At 47.5% G+C, this 25,102-nt stretch overlaps 1 protein-coding gene across 5 annotated transcripts in view; it reads left to right on the forward strand.

Annotated features, from left to right (window-relative positions):
* LOC144672687 (diacylglycerol kinase beta-like) overlaps positions 1-25,102 on the forward strand; it is a 275,739-nt gene that overhangs the window by 224,844 nt on the left and 25,793 nt on the right. For 4 of the 5 annotated variants that reach the window (XM_078534584.1, XM_078534587.1, XM_078534588.1 and 1 more), the window contains 8 exons: positions 2,832-2,920; positions 6,596-6,712; positions 8,680-8,778; positions 10,973-11,065; positions 13,413-13,486; positions 14,925-14,999; positions 19,869-19,954; positions 23,295-23,384. In XM_078534584.1, coding sequence (XP_078390710.1) covers positions 2,832-2,920; positions 6,596-6,712; positions 8,680-8,778; positions 10,973-11,065; positions 13,413-13,486; positions 14,925-14,999; positions 19,869-19,954; positions 23,295-23,384 — 723 coding nt within the window. The remainder of the gene's footprint in view (positions 1-2,831; positions 2,921-6,595; positions 6,713-8,679; positions 8,779-10,972; positions 11,066-13,412; positions 13,487-14,924; positions 15,000-19,868; positions 19,955-23,294; positions 23,385-25,102) is intronic. The other variant, XM_078534586.1, reaches the window with a different exon arrangement.

Raw genomic sequence — 25,102 nt, forward strand, 5'->3', positions numbered from 1 at the left:
GCCTGAACCACCCCCCCTCCTGCCATTTACTAGCTTAAAGTCCTTGTGGTGGCCCTGTTTATCCTTTCTGCTAGGATCCTGATCCCAGTTCGGGGGAAACCTGTCCCAACAACAGAGCCCTCCTGACCAGCATTGGTACCAGTGTCCCATGAAATGGAACCCCTCTTCCCCCCCACCACTCCCTAAACCCTCTAATCTGCTTATCCCTACACCAATTTGCACATGGCTCAGGTAATAACCCAGAGATGATAACCCTTGAGGCTGTGTCCTTTAATTTACCCCCGATAGTTTCTTGTATTCTAAAACCATGATCTCTTGCCTACCCTTCCATATGTTGTTGGTTCCAATGTGGATCACAGCTGGATCCTCCACATTCCTCTCCAGCACCCTTTCAAGTCAGTTTGTGATGTCCCTAACCCTGGCTTTACTCTGCTGCTTATAAAGGATGCTATCTGTCCCCTAACTATTGAATCACTAAAAGTACCACATTCAGATTTCCCCCCCGTCCCCCTTCCACCTTTGGTCAGCCCTCTGCTCCAAGATACCATGGTTCACATTCTGCCTGCCTTTTGCCAGTCTTGATCCTTCTCCTCGCTGGTAGCAAGTGCATTCTATCTGCTGGATTGAATCAGTTTCTGTGGTTGCTCATCCTCTGTCTCACCTGGATTCTCTTCATCAGTCACACAGACCTCATTCTGAACCGTACCCGCCTGAGAGTCTGGAATAAACTGTCCGGGTACTAACCTCCCTCGGTTATGGGTCACAGCGTCTCTAACTGACACTCCAGCTGAACAGCCCTGAGCCAGAGAGATTTGAGATCGAGATGTCTGCAGTCTCGCTGTCCACCAGTTCCCACATAACTGCAGCCCAGACACACCACCTGCTCTGCCGTATCTTAGTCTAGATTATTTCGTTTGTTGTAAGTTTTCTTTTTCCTCAGCACCGACTTGCATTAAAAAAAACTGCGCAACATTTTAAATACCTGCTCCCACGAACCTTATGAACCACTTATTTATTTATTTATTTTTAGTGAACGCAAACCTCTGAAGCCAAGCGATTCAGTTGTTGAGTTTGTGGTGATTAGTCCACCTCTTTGTCTGTAGAGGGGACACTCCTCAGTGATGTGCAGCATTTGCTTGTGCCCCTCCACAAGTGCATCAGGGGTTTGCACTGAGACCCCAGCGATGGAGGTCAGCTACACAGGGACCCTGACCTCTCCTGAACCTGTTTAGCAGGGGCCACTGTCGCTGGGATAGCCCAAAGCCATTCAGCAGATGGGGTTTGCCACTGGAATTTATTCGTGACTTCCCGTGATTCCCATTCCTTGACCCAGAGGGTGTCTGCTGGCCGATCTTGCTCAGGAAAGGGGGCTCCATATGAGGTGTAAGGCAGGCAGTAGGTGAGTTGAACAGGTCACCATGGAGTGGTACGTGAGGTAAAGCACAGATGGTTCCAACCAGCTCCTGGGTTCTTGCCAATCGGCAAGTGGATATGTGGGGGAGCGATGTTTGCCAGGACAGGATTTCAGGGAGGGGCGCTGAATGGAGAGTTCCAGTTATGATGTGCATTGTTACATTGAACTGAGTGGCAACAAGATGTGTGTGTGATGACCTTTGCCAGACAGGTACTACTACCCTTAACCATATCCATACGCTTACCCTGAATCTTACCCTGACCCTTGATCTTGCCCACACACTTAGCTTTAATCTTGCCTGTACCCAGATACTTACTTGTACCCAGAAACCTACCCATACCTAAAAACCTATCTGTACCCAGATACTTACCCTAACCGTACCCATACCCGTATGCATACCCTATCCCACGTGCACCCCCACACACACGCACACACACACGCACACACATATACCCTTAGTCATACCCTTGTCCACCCCTTTACTCTTTCCCACAATGCCCAGTTCAATTGTTGACTGAACAGAGTGTTGCAGGTGTTACATGCAAACATACAGACCAGGATCAGGAGTAGGCCATTCGGCCCCTCGAGTCTGCTCCGCCATTTAATAAGATCATGGCTGATCTGATAGTAACCTGAAATCTGCATCCCACCCACCCCGATAACCTATCACCCCCTTGTTTACCAAGAATCTACCCACCTCTGCCTTAAAAATATTCAAAGACTCTGCTTCCACAGCCTTTTGAGGGAGAGACTTCCAAAGACTCACAACCCTCGGAGAGAAAAAAAATTCTCCTCATCTCTGTCCTAAATGGGTGACCCCTTATTTTTAAACAGTGACCCCTAGTTCTAGATTCTCCCACAAGAGGAAACATCCTCTCCACACCTGCCCTGTCAAGACCCCCTCAGGATCTTATATGTTTCAATCAAGTCACCTCTTACTCTTCTAAACTCCAGTGGATACAAGCCTAGCCTGTCCAACCTTTCCTCATAAGACAACCCACCCATTCCAGGTATTAATCTAGTAAACCTTCTCTGAACTGCTTCTAACACATTTACATCCTTCTTTAAATAAGGAGACCAATACTGTACACAATACTCCAGATGTGGTCTCACTCATGCTCTGTACAACTGAAGCATCACCTCCTACTTTTGTATTCAATTCCCTTCACAATAAATGATAACATTCTATTAGCTTTCCTAATTACCTGCTGTACCTGCAGACCAACCTTTTGTGATTCATGCACTAGGACACCCAGATCCCTCTGTATCTCCGAGCTCTGCAATCTCTCTCCATTTAGATAATATACTTCCCTTTTATTTTCCACCCCCCTCCTCCCTCTCCCCACAAGGTGACTATTTGTAGACTGGCAGATTGAAAAGATAACTAAGTAACCAAACGCCTTGTTTTTCTCGGCAGTTTGTAAATACACAGTCCATGAGCGATGTGCCTCAAAAGCACCTTCATCCTGCATCAGAACTTATGCAAAATCCATCAAGGACACAAATGTAAGACTTTGCCTTTATTTTCTGTATTTCTATTTTGAAGTTCATGGTTTATTTTCTTTCATTCCTTTAATTTCACTGCCATCTAGCTGGTGTGGAATTGGGCAGCTGGTTTCTGACCTGCTGTCCAGTGATTTGTGAAAATCAAACCAGACATTGAGGTAAGAAATAGAAGTAGGAACAGCAGTAGGCCATTCGGCCCCTCGAGCCTGCTCCGCTATTCAATACGATCATGGCTGATCTGATTGTGGCCTTAACTTCACTTTCCTGCCCATCCCCCATAACCCTCGACTCCCTTGTCGATTAAAAACCTGTAACTCAGCCTTGAATATATTCAATGACCCAGCCTCCACTGCTCTCTGGGGGAGAGAATTCCATAGACTAATGATCCTCTGAGAGAGGAAATTCCTCCTCATCTCCATCTGAAATGGGAGACTCCTTATTCTGAAACTGTGTCTCCCCACCCCCGGTTCTAGACTCTTCCATGAGGGGAATCATTCTCCCAGCATCCACCCTGTCAAATCCCCTCAGAATCTGATATGTTTCAATAAGATCACCTCTCATTCTTCTAAACTCCGATGGGTCTAGACCCAACCTGTTCAACCTTTCCTCATAAGACAAACCACTTCATCCCAGGAATCAGCCGAGTGAACCTTCTCTGAACTGTTTCCAATGCAAGTATATCCCTCCTTAAATACAGAGATCAAAACTATACACAGTACTGTAGGTGTGGTCTCACCAATGCTCTGTACAGATGTAACAAAACTTCCCTACTTTTATACTCCATCCCCCTTGTAATAAACCCCAACATTGCATTTCCCTTCCTAATCACTTGCTGTACCTGTATGTGAACTTCTTGTGATTCATGTACCAGGACACCCAGATCCCTCTGTACTGCAGCATTCTGCAGTCTCTTTCCATTTAAATAATATGCTGTTTTTCTATTCTTCCCAAAGTGGACAACCTCATATTTCACATTATACTCCATCTGCCAAATATTTGCCCACTCACTTAACCTGTCTATGTTCCTTTGCAGACTCTTGTATTTGTAACCTCCTCACAGCTTGCTTCCCTACCTATATTTGTATAATCAGCAAATTTGGTTACAATAAAGTCTGTCCCTTCATCCAAGTCATTAATTTAGATCATAAATAGTTGAGGCCCAGCACTAATCCCTATGGCACTCCACTAGTTACAGTTTGCCAACCTGAAAATGACCCATTTATGCTGTTTCCTGTTAGTCAGCCCTCTATCCATGCTAATATATCATCGTTAACCCCCACCTCCACCTCTGCCTCTCATCCCCACAACACCATGAACTCTTATCTTGTGTAGTAACCTTTTATGTGGCACCTTTTGGAAATCCAAATACGCTATATCTACTGGTTCCCCTTTATCCACCCTGCTTGTTACAATATCAAAGAACTCCAATAAATTTGCCAAATACCTTTTATAAAACAATGTTGACTCTACCTGATTGTATTATGATTTTCTAAATGTCTTGCTACTATTTCCTTAATAATGGATTCCAATATTCTCCCAATGACAGATGTGAGGCTGACTGACCTGTAGTTTCCTGCTTTCTGTCTCCCTCTTTTCTTGAATAGAGGTGTTACATTTACAGTTTTCCAATCTGCTGGAACCTTTCCAGGATCTAGGGAATTTTGGAAGATTAAAACCAATTTATCCACTATCTCTACAGCCACTTCTTTTAAGACTCTAGATGCAGACCATCCGGCCCAGGGGGCTTGTCAGCCTTTAGTCCCATTAGTTTCCCTGGTACTTTTCCTCCTGCGATAGTGATTGTTTCAACCTCTTCCCTCCCTTTTGCCTCCTGATTTTCTACTATTCTTGGGATGTTTTCTGTGTCTTTAACTGTGAAGACAGATAACAAAGTGCTTGTTCAAAATCTCGGCCATTTCCTTGTTTCTCATTATTAATTCCCCAGTCTCATCCTCAAAGGGACCAACATTTACTTCAGCTACTCTCTTCCTTTTTTATACACTTGTGGAAGCTCTTACTGTCTGTTTTTATATTTCTTGCTAGTTTCCTCTCATCCTCCAATTTCTCCATTTTTTTTTTAGCCATCCTTTGCTGGTGTCTAAAACTTTCCCAATCTTCTAACTTGCCACTAATCTTTACAGCATTGTATTCCTTTTCTTTCAATTTGATACCATCCTTTATTTCCTCCGTTAGCCACAGATGGTACATCCTTCTCATAGAGTCTCTCTTTCTCAATAGAATATATCTTTGTTGAGAGTTGTGAAATATCTCTTTAAATGTCTGCTACTGCTTCTCTACTGTCTTGCCTTTTAACCTATTTCCCCATTCCACTTTAGCCAGCCCTGTCTTCATACCTTAATTATTGCCTTTATTTAAGTTTAAGACTCTAGTTTCAGACCCAGGTTTCTCACCCTCAAATTGAATGTGAAATTCTATCATGTTATGATCACTCTAGCCTAGAGGAACCTTCACTATGAAATTATTTATTAATCCTGCCTCATTACCAGATCTAAAATTACCTATTCCTTGGTTGGTTCCAGAATATATGTTTCGAAGAAACTGTCCCAAGTACAGTCTACGAACTCACACTCATCCTTCAGGCTACCTTTTGCCAATTTGATTCGCCCAATCTTTATGAAGATTATAATCACCCATGATTATTGCAGCACCTTTCTTACAAGCCCCCATTGTTTCCTGATCTACACTCTGGTCTACAGCGAGGCTATTAATCGGGAGCCTATAAACTACCTACACGTGACTCCTTTCCTCTGCTGAAATTCAATTTCAAATTCAATTTCAAAAGTCAAATACCCTTGAGTATTCAGGTCTCCCCTCATATGAACTCCCCCTCCCCCCGCTGCTATTTTTTAAACCCCTCACTAAAGCCCTAGTTATACAACTCACCAGGGCACAGTTCTGAGTGCAGACCCTCCCACTGGTACAGCTCCCTCTTCCCCCGCCTCCCCGTACTAGTGCCAATGCCACATCAATGGAAACCCATTTCTCCCGCACCAACCTTTGAGTCACACATTCAACTCTGATCTTATTTACCCGATACCAATGCACTCGCGGCTCATGCAGTCATCCAGAGATGATTTGTGGTTCTGCTTTGTAATTTAGCCCCTAGCTTCCTCAGCAGAACCTCTTTCTTGATCCCACCTATGTCATTGGCACCCACATGGACCACAACAACCGGATTATCCCCCTCCCACTCCAAGTTCGTCTCCAGCCCCAAGGCGATGTCCCTAATCCTGGCACTGGGCAGGCAACACAACCTTCGGGACTTGCGCTCATGGCTGTAGAGACCAGAATTGGGCCTGTGGAGTCAAATCCCTGCAAGTGTCAGTGGGCCTGATTTTGTTGGGCCCCTTTGCCCTTGAGCTGTGTGGCGCAGTGTGCTATCCCCATCCAGGCCTCAGTGCAACCAGCTTTGGTGGGGCATGGCCCAGTCACATTCTCAGTACAGTGCCCCCCCCCATCCAGAGCTAACACCTAGACATAGACAAGGGTAGTTGGCCTCAGCTGCAGGCCTGAGCAGTAAGCTGTGGCGAGTTAGCCTGTCTGAATATTCACCACAAAATGACATTGTCACTTCATCAACATGAACCCTGGCTTGTTTGGTAACACGTTGATTCAGCCAAGATTTAAACAAACATCTTGAAATTCTTGCTTTAGGTCATGAAACACGTGTGGGTTGAAGGAAACTGTAACATTACCTGCGGCAGTTGCCAAAAAACCATAAAGAGCTTTCAGCGACTGACTGGTCTTCATTGTGTCTGGTGCCACAACACCGTGAGTCTCTCCTAGTCACATTGTGCATTCTTAATCACTCTGTCCTTTTAGTCATGTCGGAATAAAAGTCATTTTTGTGAAATCGGTAATTGTTGGTGCTATATTTTAATTCATAAATATAATAATTTAAATAATTACTTTATCTGTAATTTGAGTAATGTCAATATAATAATGTGTGCTCAATGATAATTTCAGTAACTTTATAAATATCAGCAATTTTTGGGAACAACAGGGAACACCTCTGTAGTTTCTGGAATAATCAGCGGGTGACACAAAGATTGGCCGGGTGGTTAACAGTGAGGTTGAGTGTCTTGGGCTACAGGAAGATATAGACGGGATGGTCAAATGGGCAGATAAGTGGCAGATGGAATTTAACCCTGAAAAGTGTGAGGTGATACACTTTGGAAGGAGTAATTTGACAAGGAAGCATTCAATGAACGGCATGACACTAGGAAGTTCTGAGGAACAAAGGGATCTTGGCGTGTGTGTCCATAGATCTCTGAAGGCGGAGGGGCATGTTAGTGGGGTGGTGAAAAAGGCATATGGGACACTGGCCTTTATCAATCGAGGCATAGATTACAAAAGCAGGGAGGTCATGTTGGAGTTGTATAGAACCTTGGTGAGGCCACAGCTGGAGTACTGTGTGCAGTTCTGGTCACCACATTATAGGAAGGATGTGATTGCACTGGAGGGGGTGCAGAGGAGATTCACCAGGATGTTGCCTGGGATGGAACATTTAAGTTATGAAGAGAGGTTGGATAGACTTGGGTTATTTTCGTTGGAGCAGAGAAGACTGAGGGATGACTTAATCGAGGTGTACAAGATTATGGATAGGGAGCAGCTGTTCCCCTTAGTTGAAGGGTCAGTTAAGAGGGGACACAAGTTCAAGTTGAGGAGCATGAGGTTTAGGGGGGATGTGAGGAAAAACTTTTTTACCCAGAGGGTGGTGACGGTCTGGAATGCGCTGCCTGGGAGGGTGGTGGAGGCGGGTTGTCTCACATCCTTTAAAAAGTACCTGGATGAGCACTTGGCACGTCATAACATTCAAGGCTATGGGCCAAGTGCTGGTAAATGGGATTAGGTAGGTCAGTCAGGTGTTTCTCATGTGTCGATGCAGACTCGATGGGCCGAAGGGCCTCTTCTGCACTGTGTGATTCTGTGATAGTAATAGGAATAGAATTAAAGGCAGAAAAAGTTAGCTTGAATTTACATAGAACCTTGGTTAGGCCACACATGGATCACTGTGCACCATTCTGGTGTGCATGTTATAAAAAGAATATAGAGGCACTGAATATGGTGTGAAGAAAATTTACAAAGATAAAGCGAGAACTGAGAGGTTTTACCTATCAGGAATGATTGAATAGGTTGGAGCTCTTTTCACTGAAGCCGAAGGTGTTTCCTCAAAATCCTGAAGGGTTTTAATCGGAAAGATGTCATGATAATCCGGATTATGCAAACATAAGATAGTCGCAGATAAATCCAGTTGGAAATTCAAGCGAATTTACCCAGAGAGTGGGGAGAATGTGGAACTCAATACCCCCATGGGGAGCGGATGAAGCGATTAGGATCGATGCATTTCAGTAGAAACAAGCTAAGTATGTAATGTGTAGGGGGGCAATAGAAGGATTTGTTGGTAAGGTTAGATGGCTCAGGGTAACTGGAGACTCCTGTGGAGAATAAGCCCCACCACAGAGCAGTTAGGCCTGTGGCGGGTCTGTAAAATTCTTTGCAATTCTTGTAATAGCAGCACTTTCTGCTCTGATTTATTCATCTCTCAGCTTTTTCCTGCTCTCCAGCTCGTTTCCAGGCTAGTCACTCAGCGTTTCTCACTCACTGAGCTCCTGGCTTATCTCAGCTTTAGCCCCTCTGGAAAAATAACAGAAGACCTTTGTTCAATTGCTACTAGACAAACTAGATTTCTAGCTGATGTGTACAACTCAGTAATAACCTCCCTCTTGCATTGACAGCTCCACAATGAATGTGTATCTAAGGACAACGATGAATGTGATTGTGGACTATTAAAGGATCATGTGCTCCCTCCTTCTGCCATTTATCCTGTTGTTCTGGTAAATATTCACCTCACGCTCGTGATATGTAACTTTATAGCATAAACAAATTGTTGGGTTTAGGAAGCTGGCTGCTGCACTGATGTGATTGAGTAGATGATCCGGATGGAAAGAGTGTCCCAAATGGTTGTTAGATGTAATCTCCTATCCTTGACAGGCTTCAGGTACACAAATTAGGAGAAATAATGAAACAACACTCAAAGCTCAAATTAAACGTCAATGCCATTATTAGGTTTGGTAGGAATATCAGTGAACAATACAATACACCCATTAGCAATACATCCATTCGTCACAAATACATTACAAAGAGTTATACATATGATCACCCAATGAACAGTCATTTTCCATTGATCATACTCATCAGCAACTGACCAAGTTTATTGGCTGCAACCTAGAATCACTCTTTACAATGATCTGTATACTCTTCTTTCCCAGGCAGATATTTCATTGAGAGGAACATACTGTCCAGTCAAAATCCACCTTAAGCTCCAATTATCCAATGATGTTTTGCATTCTTTGTCTAAATGGTAGGGTTAATTCCCACCTTGATAAGTTGCATGTTTCGTAAACCATTTCCCAATAAAGCTTCCTTGTGGAATCAAGTACCCTACATTTGAAAAGAAGATAAACCCTGGCATAATTAACCAAGATGGCTTGTGCCATCTTCTTGTAGCTTCCAAGTAAACCTCACAACACTTCGATTAGCTAAATCTCTGTGGCTGAGTGTTTTGATCTCCCAAGAACAGATGTTTTGGCACTGTCCAATTTCATTTCTTTACAGCTTTATAGTCTCACTAACATTCTCATTTTGCATCAAAGCAAAACACAGCTTTTAAGTATGGCTGTCTGGGCCTGTCAGTCATACATTCCATAGCCTGGACGTCTGTCACAGTCCGGTGAGCTTGTTTATCATCGCAAGGTAGCAGCCTGCAGCTTTTAGCAGGTTACTTCAATTTGAAAAGCGTTTGGGCCTTTGCAATGCATGCTGGTAAGGTTTGGTCAGTTTCTGTACGCCTGCCTAAAGCAAACAGCATTCTGCATTGCACTGAAACTATTGATACTCCTGGGTTGGAAACCCTCACAAGAATCGACCTCAAGCTTTGCTGAAAATAATATTACCATTACTTGCACTCCCTTAAGAATGGAATTAATCAGTCCATGGTAAATTGTTTGGAAGAAATGTGGGAAATGTTGTTTGTGCTGTGTAAATAGAGAGAGTTCCGGCCTAGCTCAGTCCAGTAGTAATCCTGCCTCATCCTGATACCCCCGTTGAGCACTTGCTTAAACAGCAGCTCTGGGTAACCCCTCTGGCCTAGTTCCCCTCTCCTTCCCTTCAACGATGCTTCCTCTCAGTGCCAATGCCCCAAGATGACCGAGGTTGGAACTCCCTTTTTTGCGGAGAAACCATGTTCCACCGTGTCACAGTGAGCTACCAACACTCGAATAGTGCACTGTGCCTTGTGCGTGTGCCTGTTTTAGAGCCTTGTACACTCCATTGGAATCTCAACAAATAATTTGAAACAAAACAACACTGAGATTGAGGAACATATTGGGACCTAACTGCATTGCATAACAGGAAAGTGGGGGGTGAGTTTGTGTCTCCCCCTATCTCTGTAACCATGTCCAGCTCTACAATCTCTTGAGAACCCTGCTTTCCTCAAACTTTGGCTCTTACCCATTGCCTTCTCCCTTTGGCCCATCATTGACAGCCACGTCTCCAGTTGTTTGGGCCCTAAGGTCCACAATTGCTTCCCAAAACAGCTCAGCCTCTGTACCTCTCTCTCCTCCTTTAAGACCCTCTTTAAAACCTACCTTTTTGACCAAGATTTTAGCCATTTGCCCGAAAAGCTCCTTCTTTGGCTCAGTGTCAGATTTTTCTCTGATTGCCCTCCTGTGAAGCACCTTGGGATGTCTCCCTATGTTAAAGGCACTATGTAAATGCCAAGTGGTTATTGTTGCTGTTGCAGTCATCATGATGATCAGTCACTAATCTTGGAGACATTATACTGGAAATTGCTGAGTGGACATCTGATACCCCCCTCCATACAGAGGGGGCAAAATCGAACCTGCCTGACTGTTGAGAGATTGTGTGTGGTGTGCAGAGTCACAGCAAGGGCAAGAGGACTTTTAAAGAGGGAATGAGACCAGCCTGAATGAACTGTTGTCTCACCCCAGACTTGCTTTTTCCTTATAGGACAGGCAGAACAGCTTGAAAAAGAAAGAAGAGGAGGGTTCACCATTGGACACAGAGCAGCCTATCACCACAGTGGATGGCAAAGTCCTCCAGGTACTTTATTCATTGGAAAAAGTCATCAACCTAGCACTGCATAAAAGCCTCAAACCACAGAGCTCTGTAAAAGGCTTCTCCTGGGCACATGTTCTCTTGACATTAATGTGGCTCTTGCCCACAGAACTGTTGGATGCTCTGTTCTAAGAGATGCCTGGTTTCGTGCCCATTTTGCCCTGTACCATATCAGAATGCCCCACGCGAATGCTCTCACTCTCCGATAGCTCCAGTGGCCCACTAGAAGCTGTATGGCAGAGACAATATTGAGTGTCCTTCTGAGACCCTCCTACTAGGGCTCACTGGGCACGTGTCAGGCTAATGGTATTAAGAAGCAACTGACGAAAGATGGCAAAAAAATTGTAATAGTCGTGCCAACGATGCCATTTTCACACTACACAGCTTGGCAGTTCCAAGTAGTGATAGAGTGGCTCCTCACTCTCTTAACCGATGAGGAAGTGGGCGATTGGCACTTTGTTTTCTGTTTATTTGTCTGTGGGATACAGGGGTCGCAGGCTGGGCCAGCACTTATTGCCCATCCCGTTCTGCCCTTGAACTGACTGGCTTGCTAGGCCATTTCAGAGGGCAACTAAGAGTCAACCATATGGCGGTGAGTGACATGTAGGTTGGACCAGGGAAGGGCAGTCGATTTCCATCCATTCCCAGTTTAGGTGGTCAAGTTCCGACCAAGATGACCATTACAGAGCCTCTTTCAGGGTGAAATTGACAATGTAAAATTGCCTTCCTCTACCCTCCCCCTACAAAAAAACAAGTGCAAAGCCCCGACCACCCATCGTGGGCCTGGGTCATTTCATGAACCAGCCAGGGTCAATCGCTTCTAGAATAAAAACAGAAAGTGCTGGTCTGGCAACATCTGGGGAGAGAGAAACAGCATTAACGTCTCGAGTCCGATATGACCCTTCTTTGGCACTGCGGAGTTTAAACTTCTGACATAGAAGAACAGATCTCTTGAAGTTAGTTTCTGCATATACACTGATGTTTCCTCACTCCACATCACCATCACCTCTCTCAGCACCTCAACTGCCTCTGTGTTTTCAGACTGTTTACCCAACGTCCAGTACTGGATGAGCTGAAACTTACTCCAATTAAATATTGCGAAGACTGAAACGATTGTCTTTGGTCCCTGCTCCATAGCCACTGATTTCATTGCTTTCCCTGGCCACTGACTGAGACTGAACCAGACTGTTCACAATCTCACTGTCCTATCAGACCCTGAGCTGATCTCCCCACCCCATACTCTCATCGTCTCCAATTTCAACCTCCTTGATGTCACCACTTTTGCCCCTGTCTCAGCTCATCTGCTGCTGAAACCCTCATCCATCCGTTGGTTACCCCTAGACTCGTCCATTGCAATACTCCCCTGGCTGGTTTCCCATCTCCACCCTCTATGAACATCAGTGAATCCAAAACTCTGCTGTCTTTATGCGGACTCACAGCAAGTCCCGTTCCCCACCACCTCTGTGCTCACCGACCTAGTCTGGCTCCTGGTCCAGGAACCCCTCAATTTTAAAATTCTCACCCTTGTTTTCAAATCCCTCCATTACCTCATCCCTCCCTATCTCTGTAATCTCCTCCAGCCCCACAACCCTCCCTATCTCTGTAACCTCCTCCAGCCCCACAACCCTCCCTATCTCTGTAACCTCCTCCAGCCCCTACAACCCTCCCTATCTCTGCAACCTCCTCCAGGCCCTACAACCTCCCCTATCTCTGTAACCTCCTCCAGCCCCTACAACCCTCCCTATCTCTGTAACCTCCTCCAGCCCCACAACCCTCCCTATCTCTGTAACCTCCTCCAGCCCCTACAACCCTCCCTATCTCTGTAACCTCCTCCAGGCCCTACAACCCCCCCTATCTCTGTAATATCCTCCAGCCCCACAACCCTCCCTATCTCTGTAACCTCCTCCAGCCCCACTACCCTCTGAGATCTCTGCGTTCCTCTAATTCCGGCCTCTTGAGCATCCCCGATTTTAATCGCTCTGCCATTGGCGGCCGTGCCTTCAGCTGCCTGGGCCCCAAGCTCTGGAATTCCCTCCCTACCCCTCTCCACCTCTCTACCCCACTTTCCTCCTTTAAGACCCTCCTTAAAATCTCTGACCAAGCTTTTAGTCACCTGACCTAACATCTCCTTGTGTGACTCAGTGTCTGACTCTGCCTGGTAACAGCCCTGCCAAGTGCCTTGCAACAGTTTTACTAAGTTAAATGCAAGTTGTTATTGTTAAAGGGACCTGCACCCAAAATCTGTGTTTGCTTGAATGAACTGTAATGGAGGCTGGGAGTGAAAGCATGTCCCTTTTAAAAGGATTGTTGCTGTTCTTACCCTCACTGACAGATTATTCCAGTGCCTCAGACTCACCCACTGCTGGTGTTTGTCAACCCAAAAAGTGGAGGGAAACAGGGTGAGAGGTAAGACATTGCTCATGTTGTGATCTTGTAATTCTGATTGGTACAATGGGGTGGGGAAGCTGCTTCGGTTGGAGTTCCACTGAGCATCATTGCTAGGCCTCACGGACAGCCTGTCTCTGGAAGTAAGCGTGCGTAAAAAAAGGTTTTCCTCGTGGCGCTTTAAGTTATTTTTGATCGAGGTGTTCAAAATCATGAGGGGTCTGGACAGAGGAGATCGTGAGAAACTGTTCCCATTGGTGGAAGGATCAAGAAAGAGAGGGCACAGATTTGAAGTAATTGGCAACAGAAACAAAAGTGATATGAGGAAAATCTTTATACACAGCGAGTGGTCAGGATCTGGAATGCACTGCCTGAGAGTGTGTGGGAGACAGGGTCAATCGAGTGTTCAGGATCTGGAATGCACTGTCTGAGAGTGTGGTGGAGACAGGGTCAATCGAGTGGTTAGGATCTGGAATGTGCTGCCTGAGAGTGTGGTGGAGACAGGGTCAATCGAGTGGTTAGGATCTGGAATGCGCTGTCTGAGAGTGTGGTGGAGACAGGGTCAAACGAGTGGTTAGGATCTGGAATGCACTGTCTGAGAGTGTGGGGGAGAGAGGGTCAATCGATTGGTTAGGATCTGGAATGCACTGCCTGAGAGTGTAGTGGAGACAGGGTCAATCGAGTGGTTAGGATCTGGAATGCACTGTCTGAGAGTGTGATGGAGACAGGGTCAATCGATTGGTTAGGATCTAGAATACACTGCCTGAGAGTGTAGTGGAGACAGGGTCAATCGAGTGGTTAGGATCTGGAATGCACTGTCTGAGAGTGTGGGGGAGACAGGGTCAATCGAGTGGTTAGGGTCTGGAATGCACTGCTGAGAGTGTGATGGAGACAGGGTCAATCGAGTGGTTAGGATCTGGAATGCACTGTCTGAGAGTGTGGGGGAGACAGGGTCAATCGAGTGGTTAGGATCAGGAATGCACTGTCTGAGAGTGTGGTGGAGACAGGGTCAATCGAGTAGTTAGGATCTGGAATGCACTGTCTGAGAGTGTGGGGGAGACAGGGTCAATCGAGTGGTTAGGATCTGGAATGCACTGTCTGAGAGTGTGGGGGAGACAGGGTCAATCGAGTGGTTAGGATCTGGAATGCACTGTCTGAGAGTGTGGTGGAGACAGGGTCAATCGAGTGGTTAGGATCTGGAATGCGCTGCCTGAGAGTGTGGTGGAGACAGGGTCAATCGAGGCTTTCAAAAGGGAATTGGATGATTATCTGATAAGGGAGAATATGTCGGGTTATCGGGAAAAAGTAATTGAGCGGCACTAGGTGAATTGCTCCTTCAGAGGGCCAGCTCAGACACGATGGGCCAAATGGCCTCAGCCTGTGCTGTAACTATTCTATGCTATGATTTTATATCATGGTGGCTGCAGGGTGCCAATAATCTATCACTGTCTGCTTACAGGGTCTTAAGAAAGTTCCAGTACCTTCTGAACCCAAGACAGGTGTTCAACCTGGCCAAAGATGGTCCAAAACCAGGGTAAGGCTAAGTGACCTTTTAAAGCATTGATCAGATTGAATTGAAATGCAGTCACTGTTCAGAAATGTCTCTTGATTCCCTGCAACACACAAAGTATTTGGTGAATATTTCCCGGTCTGTGGAGTGAGTATAACTATCCCGTTGTATAATCCACTATGACTGCTGCTCCCCGTGAATCTTAGAGCCATGGAGAGTTTCCTCTATCGGTCGCACGTTTTTACTGCATTGTTTGTGGCCTTGTTTGAAACCAGGTTTGTCACAGGATGAAGTCTGCCTCATGTTGCCGGGGTTCTGAGGGGATATCCCAGTGAAGATTGATGGGGTGTCACGTGTCATTCTCATAAATTAGCATCTGGGCGTTCATCTGCTTGGGGCAAGATTAGAAATGATGGCCTGGCATTTCTGTGGGGCTTTCTGTGATCCTGCAGCAAGAGACTGGTGGCACCAAGCGCAGAATGGGCACTTTTAGCGGTTTTGGCTGTCTCACTGGGGACGGTTCTCCCAGATGGGCGGCATGTGGAGCTAAGCAGGGGCCAAGCTGAGCCATGGGTTGCCACCTGCGGAGGGCAAGCTGTGCCAACAGGAGAGGTGAGGGTGGATGGATGTGACATTTTGGGACTCTGTGCCGTTTATTCGCACTTTCCTTCGGGATGAAGTAGATAGGGGGTCTCCACAAATGCAGGAAAGGTTCGGAGATGCAGTGCTATTGATGTGTTTTCCGATAACTTCACCTCCCTCTCCTCCCTCACATTCAACTTTCTGCTGAAGGTGGCTGACTCTTGTCGCCCCATGGGCACCGCTCGCTCTCGGGCACCGCTCGCTCTCGGGCACCGCTCACTCTCGGGCACCGCTCACTCTCGGGCACCACAGCTGCCCCCCTGCACGTGGGCACGGAGTGCTCAGGAAAGCGAGAAGCGCACAGCGACGCTTGTTTCCTCTTGTCTCCTGTCAGCTGGATATGTGCTCTTCCTAGCTGAGGAAGACTGAGACCATTTGTAACCCGCCCGACCAGTGCATCAGTTCAGCTCTCCCGTCAGACACGGGACCTTCTCAGTGTGTCTCATCAGGACAGGAGCTCCGACTTGGCCTAAGGACAGCACAGATGCCCTTGAATTGTAGCTGGCGAGATGAAACTGGGCCCAGCGGAATAGGCCTGTCAAGCTGATGTCACTTCCTGTCGCCTTGTCCGAATTCTAACCAATCTGAGGCCAGTCTGAAATAGCGGTCAGCTCATACTGATCGAGGGATGCTGCTGGGCTGACAATAGCTCCCTGAGTGCTGAGCTAAGGGCAATATTCAGTCAATGCGAACAGCGCTTTGCAAAGACTGGAGACAGGCGGGGCCTTAACTGGAATCAGCGCCAAGGGCCCCAGTGATGTCATGGGCGCTGCAGCAGCATTTAGTTAAGGTGACTGAGAACAGGAAGGTGACAGTGGTTCACAGTCACAGCCACACAACAAGCACCTTTGTGGTTTTCCAGTTTGATCCAATTGGCACTCCCCTCCCCTTCCCTCCTGAGGGCCCCTTGCTTGGGCCCAGTTCCACAGGCACTGTCAGCCCTCGCTGCCACACCTGCCTGGCTGTTTTCTGATGTGTGATCCAGGTAGCGTGTGCCATTACACAGGAGGTTATAGTGAGTCAGCAAAGCCTGCATGACTTGAACTAGTTGCCGGGTGTGTTAAGCATCCTGTTGTGGTGAATTTGCTGACAGTTGATGCTCATGCCGTGTATTACATCATACTCCCAGCTGCATAACAATTCCCAGAGTCTGGGAAAAGGCCATGCCCTGGTTAGATGTCAGCGCTAACACGTCCGTGATGTAGGTAATTAGGCAGCTCTCATTGTTTAAGTGCATCTTTTTCATTGACCCCCTGTTGACCAGCTTTCGTCATCAAACTCACTTTGGCTTCTGATTCACATTTCCTGTGTGCACTGGTTCTGGGGAAACTGTGGTTTCTTTTTTTAAACAATTCATTCTCGGGATGTGGGTGTCACTGGATAGGCCAGCATTTATTGCCCATCCCTAATTGCCCCTTGAGAAGGTGGTGGTGAGCTGCCTTCTTGAGCCGCTGCAGTCCATGTGGTGTAGGTACACCCACAGTGCTGTTAGGGAGGGAGTTCCAGGATTTTGTCCCAGTGACAGTGAAGGAACGGGGATATATTTCCAAGTCAGTGGCTTGGAGGGGAACTTCTAGGTGGTGGTGTTCCCATGTGTCTTCTGCCCTTGTCCTTCTAGATGGTAGTGGTCGTGGGTCTGGAAGGTGCTGTCGAAGGAGCCTTGCTGAGTTCCTGCAGTGCATCTGCTGCTACTGTGTGTTGGTGGTGGAGGGAGTGAATGTTTAAAATGGGAGACGGGGCGCTTCTGTTCTCTTCTAAGTTTCACCTTGCAATCTGCAATGCGCCATTTAACTTTGGCCTCGGGAGCCTGAATGCGCAAAAGCTGACGGACAACTGGAGCAGGCGGTGATCCTGTAGCTGCAGTAACACTGTGGTGCTGTCTGTGAAACTGTTAACAAGACACTTCAAGAAGCTGAAAAGTGCAACATGTTTCCAGCGCCTGTTATGCACCACCCATCGCTCGGGTGGCTTGTTATTTTACACTGATTGGCTCTGCAGAACTACCCAGAAGGCCCTGCAGCCCCTTTGGCCACCACCCCCCCCCACCCCCACCCCCTGCTGCTTTTTGCAAAGAGAGCTTTGCAGCCCAGGTGTTAAAAAGCATTCCTCCCAGCAGATTCCTTATGGTAAGACGTCTCACCAGGTGCAATAAACACACGGCCTGACTCCATGAACGGGTTAGTCAATTCTTTTTCCCCCTGCTGTTGGACATTTTAAGTCCCATGTGCCCTTGAGATGGAGTGTGAGAGGATTTTGAGTGCAGATTCGTGGTAAGTTAAAAATGTTTTTGACTTTGCACCCTGACAAAAGAGAGATGCAGCATGGGAGCATGACTGTCTTGGAGAACAATGTGATGTAAAAGGAATAATGGTATGTATGTGCTTTAACTATCTTATTCAGTCATGTGAAGCAATCACATGAGGATTTGAAATAGAATGGTATATTTTACAGGATGCGACCAGACATTGTAACTTTACATTGTTATTTAACACAACCTTCCATGGGTCTGTGCCTCAGTATCACTGCTGGGCTAGCACATGAGGATTAGCATGAAAATGCACCACAGAATGAGGCCATTCAGCCCATCATGCCCATGCAGGCTCTTTGAAAGAGCTAGCCAATGAATCCAACCCCCTGCTCTCTTCCCATAACCCTGCAAACGCTTCCCCCTCGATTATTTATCCCTTTCGAAAGTGTTCCTATTGAATCTGCTTCCACCGCCCTTTTCAGGCAGCCAGGTCTCAACACCTCGCTGTGTCAAACAAAACACTTCTCCTCGTCTCCCCCTCCCCATGGCCTGCCATTCAGAGGAGGTGGCCCATTCAGCAGGACCACACAGACCCACCTCCTTTCCCCCAAGCGACATGGATGCCGGCAAGATATGGGCATCCGGGTCAATGGAGCAACTGAAACAGGGCCCGAGGGGATGACCCAGGTGACCCCAGGAATGTGTCTATGCATTTCTTAAAGCAGCCCTCTTATAAAGGAGTCAGTAAGCTCCAGTTCTATAACCCTTAGGCCCAGCTTACTGATAGCAGCCCCTGTGTAGCTCTGCATCTCCGTCTCACACAACCCTCCCTAGGCCGAGATGTCCCCGTACTGATATTCCACAGCACTGATGGGAGTGGGGTGGAGTCATGGATTTCCAGACTGGATTAGCTTTGCATGCACACTGCAACTTCATCCTTGACGCTCAATGTAAGGTTGTGTTGGCCATTTAAGAATGCTCTCAGTTCAGCGGGACACTGGCGATGTGTGTGTAACACTCCAATACCGAGCGCACCCTTCCTGTTCCAGTCATGAGTATACAGCGGCATCAGTTCACATCTGTCTCTGTAAATGTGGCCGTGGTTCAGAAATCCCTGTCGGGTCCTGGTTTTGAATGGCTGTTCCCTGTGGGAAATTAAAGTATGAGCACGAAAGGAATATTAACAAGAGGCAGGTGACCCATCAGCAATTTCAGCAGATGAGCCATCAATTTAGCAATGATGCTGATCCCAATCATTCACAATATAATGTTCATAGATTTCTAGAACAGTGTAGAGCTGCCACCTCACGTTAAACAGCAACACACAAACATAACTGATGGGCTTGACATTCATGGTAACATGTACCCTTGGCACCTCTCGCTATTTGGCACATGCGGCACATTGGCACCTTCTTTGCTTTGAGGCGCACTCTGGATTTGTCTGTTTTCCCAGTGTCCCTGGTGTTTTTTTTCCACATGGGCAAGTTTGCCTTGCTCCCACTGCCAACAGCCTCTATATCCAGCCAGACTGATATTCTGCTGCACTGCCCGACCTGCTGAGTAGCTTTAGCATTTACCATGTTGTCATTTCAGACTGGCAGCATCCACAGTACTTTGCTTCTCTATCTTTCCCTGAGAGAGTCAATGCAAGGCTCCTTGTCGGTGGCCTGTTAACTACAGTTTCATATGCAATCAGTAACAGACATCAAAGAGAAGATTTATAGGTGTGTTACATGTGAGCTCACAGACACACACACACACACACACACAGAGGAGCATTTCCTCCACGTTAGGCCTGCAGCCAGAGACTGAGGGGTGAGATGGTCTTTATAAGTGGTAGGGGACCCTGCAGATAGACAAAAGGCTTCGGGCCTAGTAGCCTTAGGCTGAGAATGTGCAGCAAATCACAATGTGAAGCACCCAAACTGTTGAGCCAATTGAAAAGCCAGTGGGTCTACAGGAGGTGTGTGTTGATAATGCCATGATGCTTCCATCTCTTGCAGACTGAAATTCTTTCACGATGTGCCGAATATCCGTGTCTTGGTGTGTGGAGGCGATGGCACTGTGGGATGGATACTTGACTCCATTGGTACTGTGAGCTTTAATGACCTTTCAACTCAATAAAAACATGCTATAAAAATATTACCATATTTTTATTAAAAATATTTGGCACCCACAGGCAATTAATGAACGAGACACGGGAAACGATACAGCTATAATCACAAGAAAATCTTCTGCTCAGCAATGTAGGGATGTTAGGATTGGTAAATGGAGAGGTTTGCATTTCAGGCATCCAGTATCACATGAAACTCAGGGCAGGTACAGCACGGGGTTAGATACAGAGTAAAGCTCCCTCTACACCGTCCCCATCAAACACTCCCAGTACAGGTACAGCACGGGGTTAGATACAGAGTAAAGCTCCCTCTACACCGTCCCCATCAAACACTCCCAGGACAGGTACAGCACGGGGTTAGATACAGAGTAAAGCTTCCTCTACACTGTCCCCATCAAACACTCCCAGGACAGGTACAGCACTGAGTTAGATACAGAGTAAATCTCCCTCTACACTGTCCCCATCAAACACTCCCAGGACAGGTACAGCACGGGGTTAGATACAGAGTAAAGCTCCCTCTACACTGTCCCCATCAAATACTCCCAGAGCAGGTACAGCACGGAGTTAGATACAGAGTAAAGCTCCCTCTACACTGTCCCCATCAAATACTCCCAGAGCAGGTACAGCACGGAGTTAGATACAGAGTAAAGCTCCCTCTACACTGTCCCCATCAAACACTCCCAGGACAGGTACAGCACAGGGTTAGATACAGAGTAAAGCTCCCTCTACACTGTCCCCATCAAACACTCCCAGGACAGGTACAGCACGGGGTTAGATACAGAGTAAAACTCCCTCTATACCGTCCCCATCAAACACTCCCAGGACAGGTACAGCACGGGGTTAGATACAGAGTAAAGCTCCCTCTACACTGTCCCCATCAAACACTCCCAGGACAGGTACAGCACGGGGTTAGATACAGAGTAAAGCTCCCTCTACACCGTCCCCATCAAACACTCCCAGGACAGGTACAGCACGGGGTTAGATACAGAGTAAAGCTCCCTCTACACTTTGCTCCTGTAATCTGCCTCAGTCCCAATATTAATAGAACACCCCCCCCATAAAAGCCTGAGATTTTTCCACTTGCCATCAGCCATTCTTGTGGCCTCTCTGAATGTGATTGACAATTCCAGTCGAAATGGGGGGGGGTAGTTTTGTGTTCCTCGCCCACTAAAACCTGGACTGGGGCTGTTCACTTCACATGGGAAGCACACATCCACATGGAGGAGTGACAGGGACTTCTGCTCCTGAGCTGGTTGCTTTTCTTGTGATTAGGGTTGGACAAGTGGCTCAGATTCAAGGCTATAAATGGAGCAGATTGAAATTCTCACGGTCCCTCTCCTTGCTGTCCTGTGGTCAAACATCTCTCCTTTTGTTGCATCTTTGTAAAGGGCGTTTAATCCCCTCTCAGTGTTGCTGATGGCACTCGCCACTCGAGCCTTATGAAGCAGTAAATTTGCGCATTTTGCATTGATGGCCACCTGCTCTGTATCCCCACATTATCTCCTTTATTCCTGTGATGCACCTTAATGCACAGACTGTGACCGGGGACTTCCTTCTGCTGGTTAAGCACCATTTCAAAGCAAACAGGCTGACGTGTCTTGCTGCAGCTTTGTCCGCACTTTGCGCTAATTGCCCACAAATTGAAGCCAGAGTAAAATCAGCAAAAGCTGGCGAGGGCGAGGCCGGGAAGAGTACGAGGGACTGGCCAAGCTGGAACCTTCCAGACTACGGCAATGTCGGAATGGAGGGAAGTGTCCGTTCACTGGGTGTGGAGGAGGAGGAGGAGACAGACTCCCTCAGAGACAGCGAGGTGGGAAATACACATGCCCTCCAAACCAGTGCATTAGGAGTGCTGAAGACATTGGATTTTGGAGGAACAGCTTGCACAGATCCTCGCTGGGACTGGAGGAGTGAAATTCACCACTGCTAGTGTGGCACTGAGCCCTTCCCAGCTCCAACAAGGCACATCACTAGGGCCAGTCAATGTGCAGTGCATGGCTGCATCAAATCGGTTGCTGATACCCTGTGGAAGATAGATCAACATAAATGAGAATGAACACTAATGTGCAGAACTAACTGAAGCAGCAGACACAATCGTGGCAGATCAAACGCTCTTACGTCAAACCTGCTGAAAGTTCTTGTCCGCTCATGTTAATTCACAAAGCAAAGACGCTGTTTCAGCATTGTTCCCCTGACCCTTCCCCAAGTCCATCTCCCAGCCAACACCTTCTATCTTCAGCTCCCCACTCCCGCCCCCTTGCCTGTGGCATGAATGGATTGCAGACCCTCTCCTGCAAAGGAACAGACAGAACATTGGTCAGCTAACAGAAATGCCAACCTCACAGCGCGCAGTCACATAGGTGATATAGTAGATTGGAGTCAGTTCAGAAAAGGTGAGTCCTCTCTGCATTTGGCACAGGCATCAGCAATCTTCTCCCCACCCTGCCCCCCGCCCTCTCTCCTGTTTCTCTTTCGAAATCCTTCTCGGGTATCCTCATTGTCTGCCTTGCGCACTGCCCTTGCATGATGCAACTAGAGACTCTACAGCGGACATCCCAGAACACCTTGCTCAGTGAGCTGCAGCAATGCAAGTAATTGCAAAGAGCACTCGTGCACATTGTTTCCAATGGTGCAAGTCTTCAAATCGAGGACCTTTTCCATGTGTGGATAGCAAGTCGAGGTGATGCTGACCTGCCCTGTAATTGTCTCCTCTACTGACTTGTAACCTCTCGTTATTTGGGAAGTGCCCTTCAGACCCGGGAGAGTATTTGCTTATTGCCTCTGACTGGCAGCGATGATGTGTGGAGCAGGGACCCTCTGTTTGCCTTGCTCCCTCCTACAAGCGCTCTCCGTGCTGCGCTGCATTTAACTGCCCTTCACACAGGCCCGATGAACCTGTTGACCGAGCATTCGGCAGCGCCAAGAGCTGCAAGCTGATAGGCCGCACACTTGCGCATCAATGCTAACAAACCCAAGCCCTGGCCAATGGCTCCGCTACTCCAAACACGCTAAAATATCATCCCGCGTTCAACCAGCCTCTGGAACACCAAAGGGAGAAATGAAGAATTTGGAACTCACTGATGAAAATGGAGGGGGCTGTTTTGCAGTGTTTTTGCAGCTGCCCCAAGCCCCTTATGTTTCTCCTGTGGTATTCGCTCTCAGCTCATGTGGAGGTCTGCGGGTTTATTTGGAATTTACCCCACCTTGTCTGTCGTCAGTTTGTACTGCTCTGTGCTTTACTGTCATTCGCTGCAATAGTGAACTAATAATGAAACTTGTGGGCCTCATGTTATAATCAATTTGTTCTCCTTTTCAGACAAAATGAACTTTCTCATAAAGCCGCCCGTTGCTATTCTGCCTCTGGGGACTGGGAATGACTTGGCACGCTGCTTACGATGGGGAGGAGGTAAGAGCCACCTTAGCTCTGCAGATAGATACTGAGCAACAGCCTGAAGGCACTCTCAATCATCAAATCCCAGCCCCTCACCCCTTCCCTCCCCCCGATGTGACCCTCTGTCGAGCCCGTCAGATATTGGGTTGTACAATCCTCCTGTTCACTTTCCACCAGCTGCTCTGAGCTTTCATTCAGCTGGTGGGGTTGGAGCAGAGCAGCACGGTCATCGCTGGTATTGTCCAGCAAGGGGTGCTCGCCTCACAACGGAGCGAGCTCAGCTGGGGAGGGGGTGTTTTTACCCTCAGCAAAACTCACAGACCATGGGCGGGATTTTGCAGCTCTGCCTGTCGGGAGAATGGTCACAGGCAAGATGGAAAATCTGACAGACCAGCAAAAGGTGGGCAGGACCAAAAACTCCCACCCAATGACTCATCCCACACTTTGTCACTGTGTACACACACCGGTGTACTGAACCACCTACATCATACAGGCCCCAAGCTCTGGAATTCCCTCCCAACACCGCTCCACCTCCCCCTTTAAGACACTCCTTAAAACCTACCTCTTTGACCAAGCTTTTGGTCACCTGTCCTAATATTTGGGTATAGTCAGGGCTGAATTAGGCAGAGTTTTCTTCTACAAGGGAGGCGAGGGTTATGGGGGATGGGCAGGAAAGTGAAGTTCAGGCCACAATCAGATCAGCCATGATCGTGTTGAATAGCGGAGCAGGCTCGAAGGGCCAAGTGGGGATGTTTGCTGATGATTGCACAATGTTCAGCACCATTCGCGGCTCCTCAGGTACTGAAGCAGTCCATGTCCAAATGCAGCAAGACCTGGACAATATCCAGACTTGGGCTGACAAGTGGCAAGTAACATTTGCACCACACAAGTGTCAGGCAATGAGCATCTCCAAAAAGAGAGAATCTAACCATCGCCCTTTGATGTTCAATGGTATTACCATCACTGAATCCCCCACTATCAACATCCTGGGGGGTTACCATTGATCAGAACCTGAACTGGGACTAGCCATATAAATACTGTGGCTACAAGAGCAGGTCAGAGGCTGGGAATCCTGCGGAGAGTCACTCACCTCCTGACTCCCCAAAACCTGTCCACCATCTACAAGGCACAAGTCAGGAGTGTGATGGAATACTCTCCACTTGCCTGGATGAATGCAGCTCCCACAACACTCAAGAAGCTCGAGATCATCCAGGACAAAGCAGCCCCGCTTGATTGGCACCACATCCACAAACATTCACTCCCTCCACCACCGGCGCACAGTAGCAGCTGTGTGTACCATCTACAAGATGCATTGCAGCAACTCACCAAGCCTCCTTAGACAGCACCTTCCAAACCCATGACCACTACCATCTAGAGGCACAAGGGCAGCAGATACATGGGAACATTAGCACCTGGAAGTTCCCCTCCAAGCCACTCACCATCCTGACTTGGAAATATATCGCCGTTCCTTCACTGTCACTGGGACAAAATCCTGGAACTCCCTCTCTAACAGCACTGTGGGTGTACCTACACCACATGGACTGCAGCGGTTCAAGAAGGCAGCTCACCACCACCTTCTCAAGGGCAATTAGGGATGGGCAATAAATGCTGGCCTAGCCTGCGACACCCACATCCTGTCAATTAATTTTAAAAATGGCCAACTCCTGCTCCTTATCACCCTCTATCTCCTCATGTGGCCTGGTGTCAAGTTTGGTTCAATAATGCTCCTAGAA

This window comes from Cetorhinus maximus, chromosome X (assembly GCF_964194155.1).
Source record: "Cetorhinus maximus chromosome X, sCetMax3.hap1.1, whole genome shotgun sequence".
NCBI classification, from domain to species: Eukaryota; Metazoa; Chordata; class Chondrichthyes; order Lamniformes; family Cetorhinidae; genus Cetorhinus; species Cetorhinus maximus.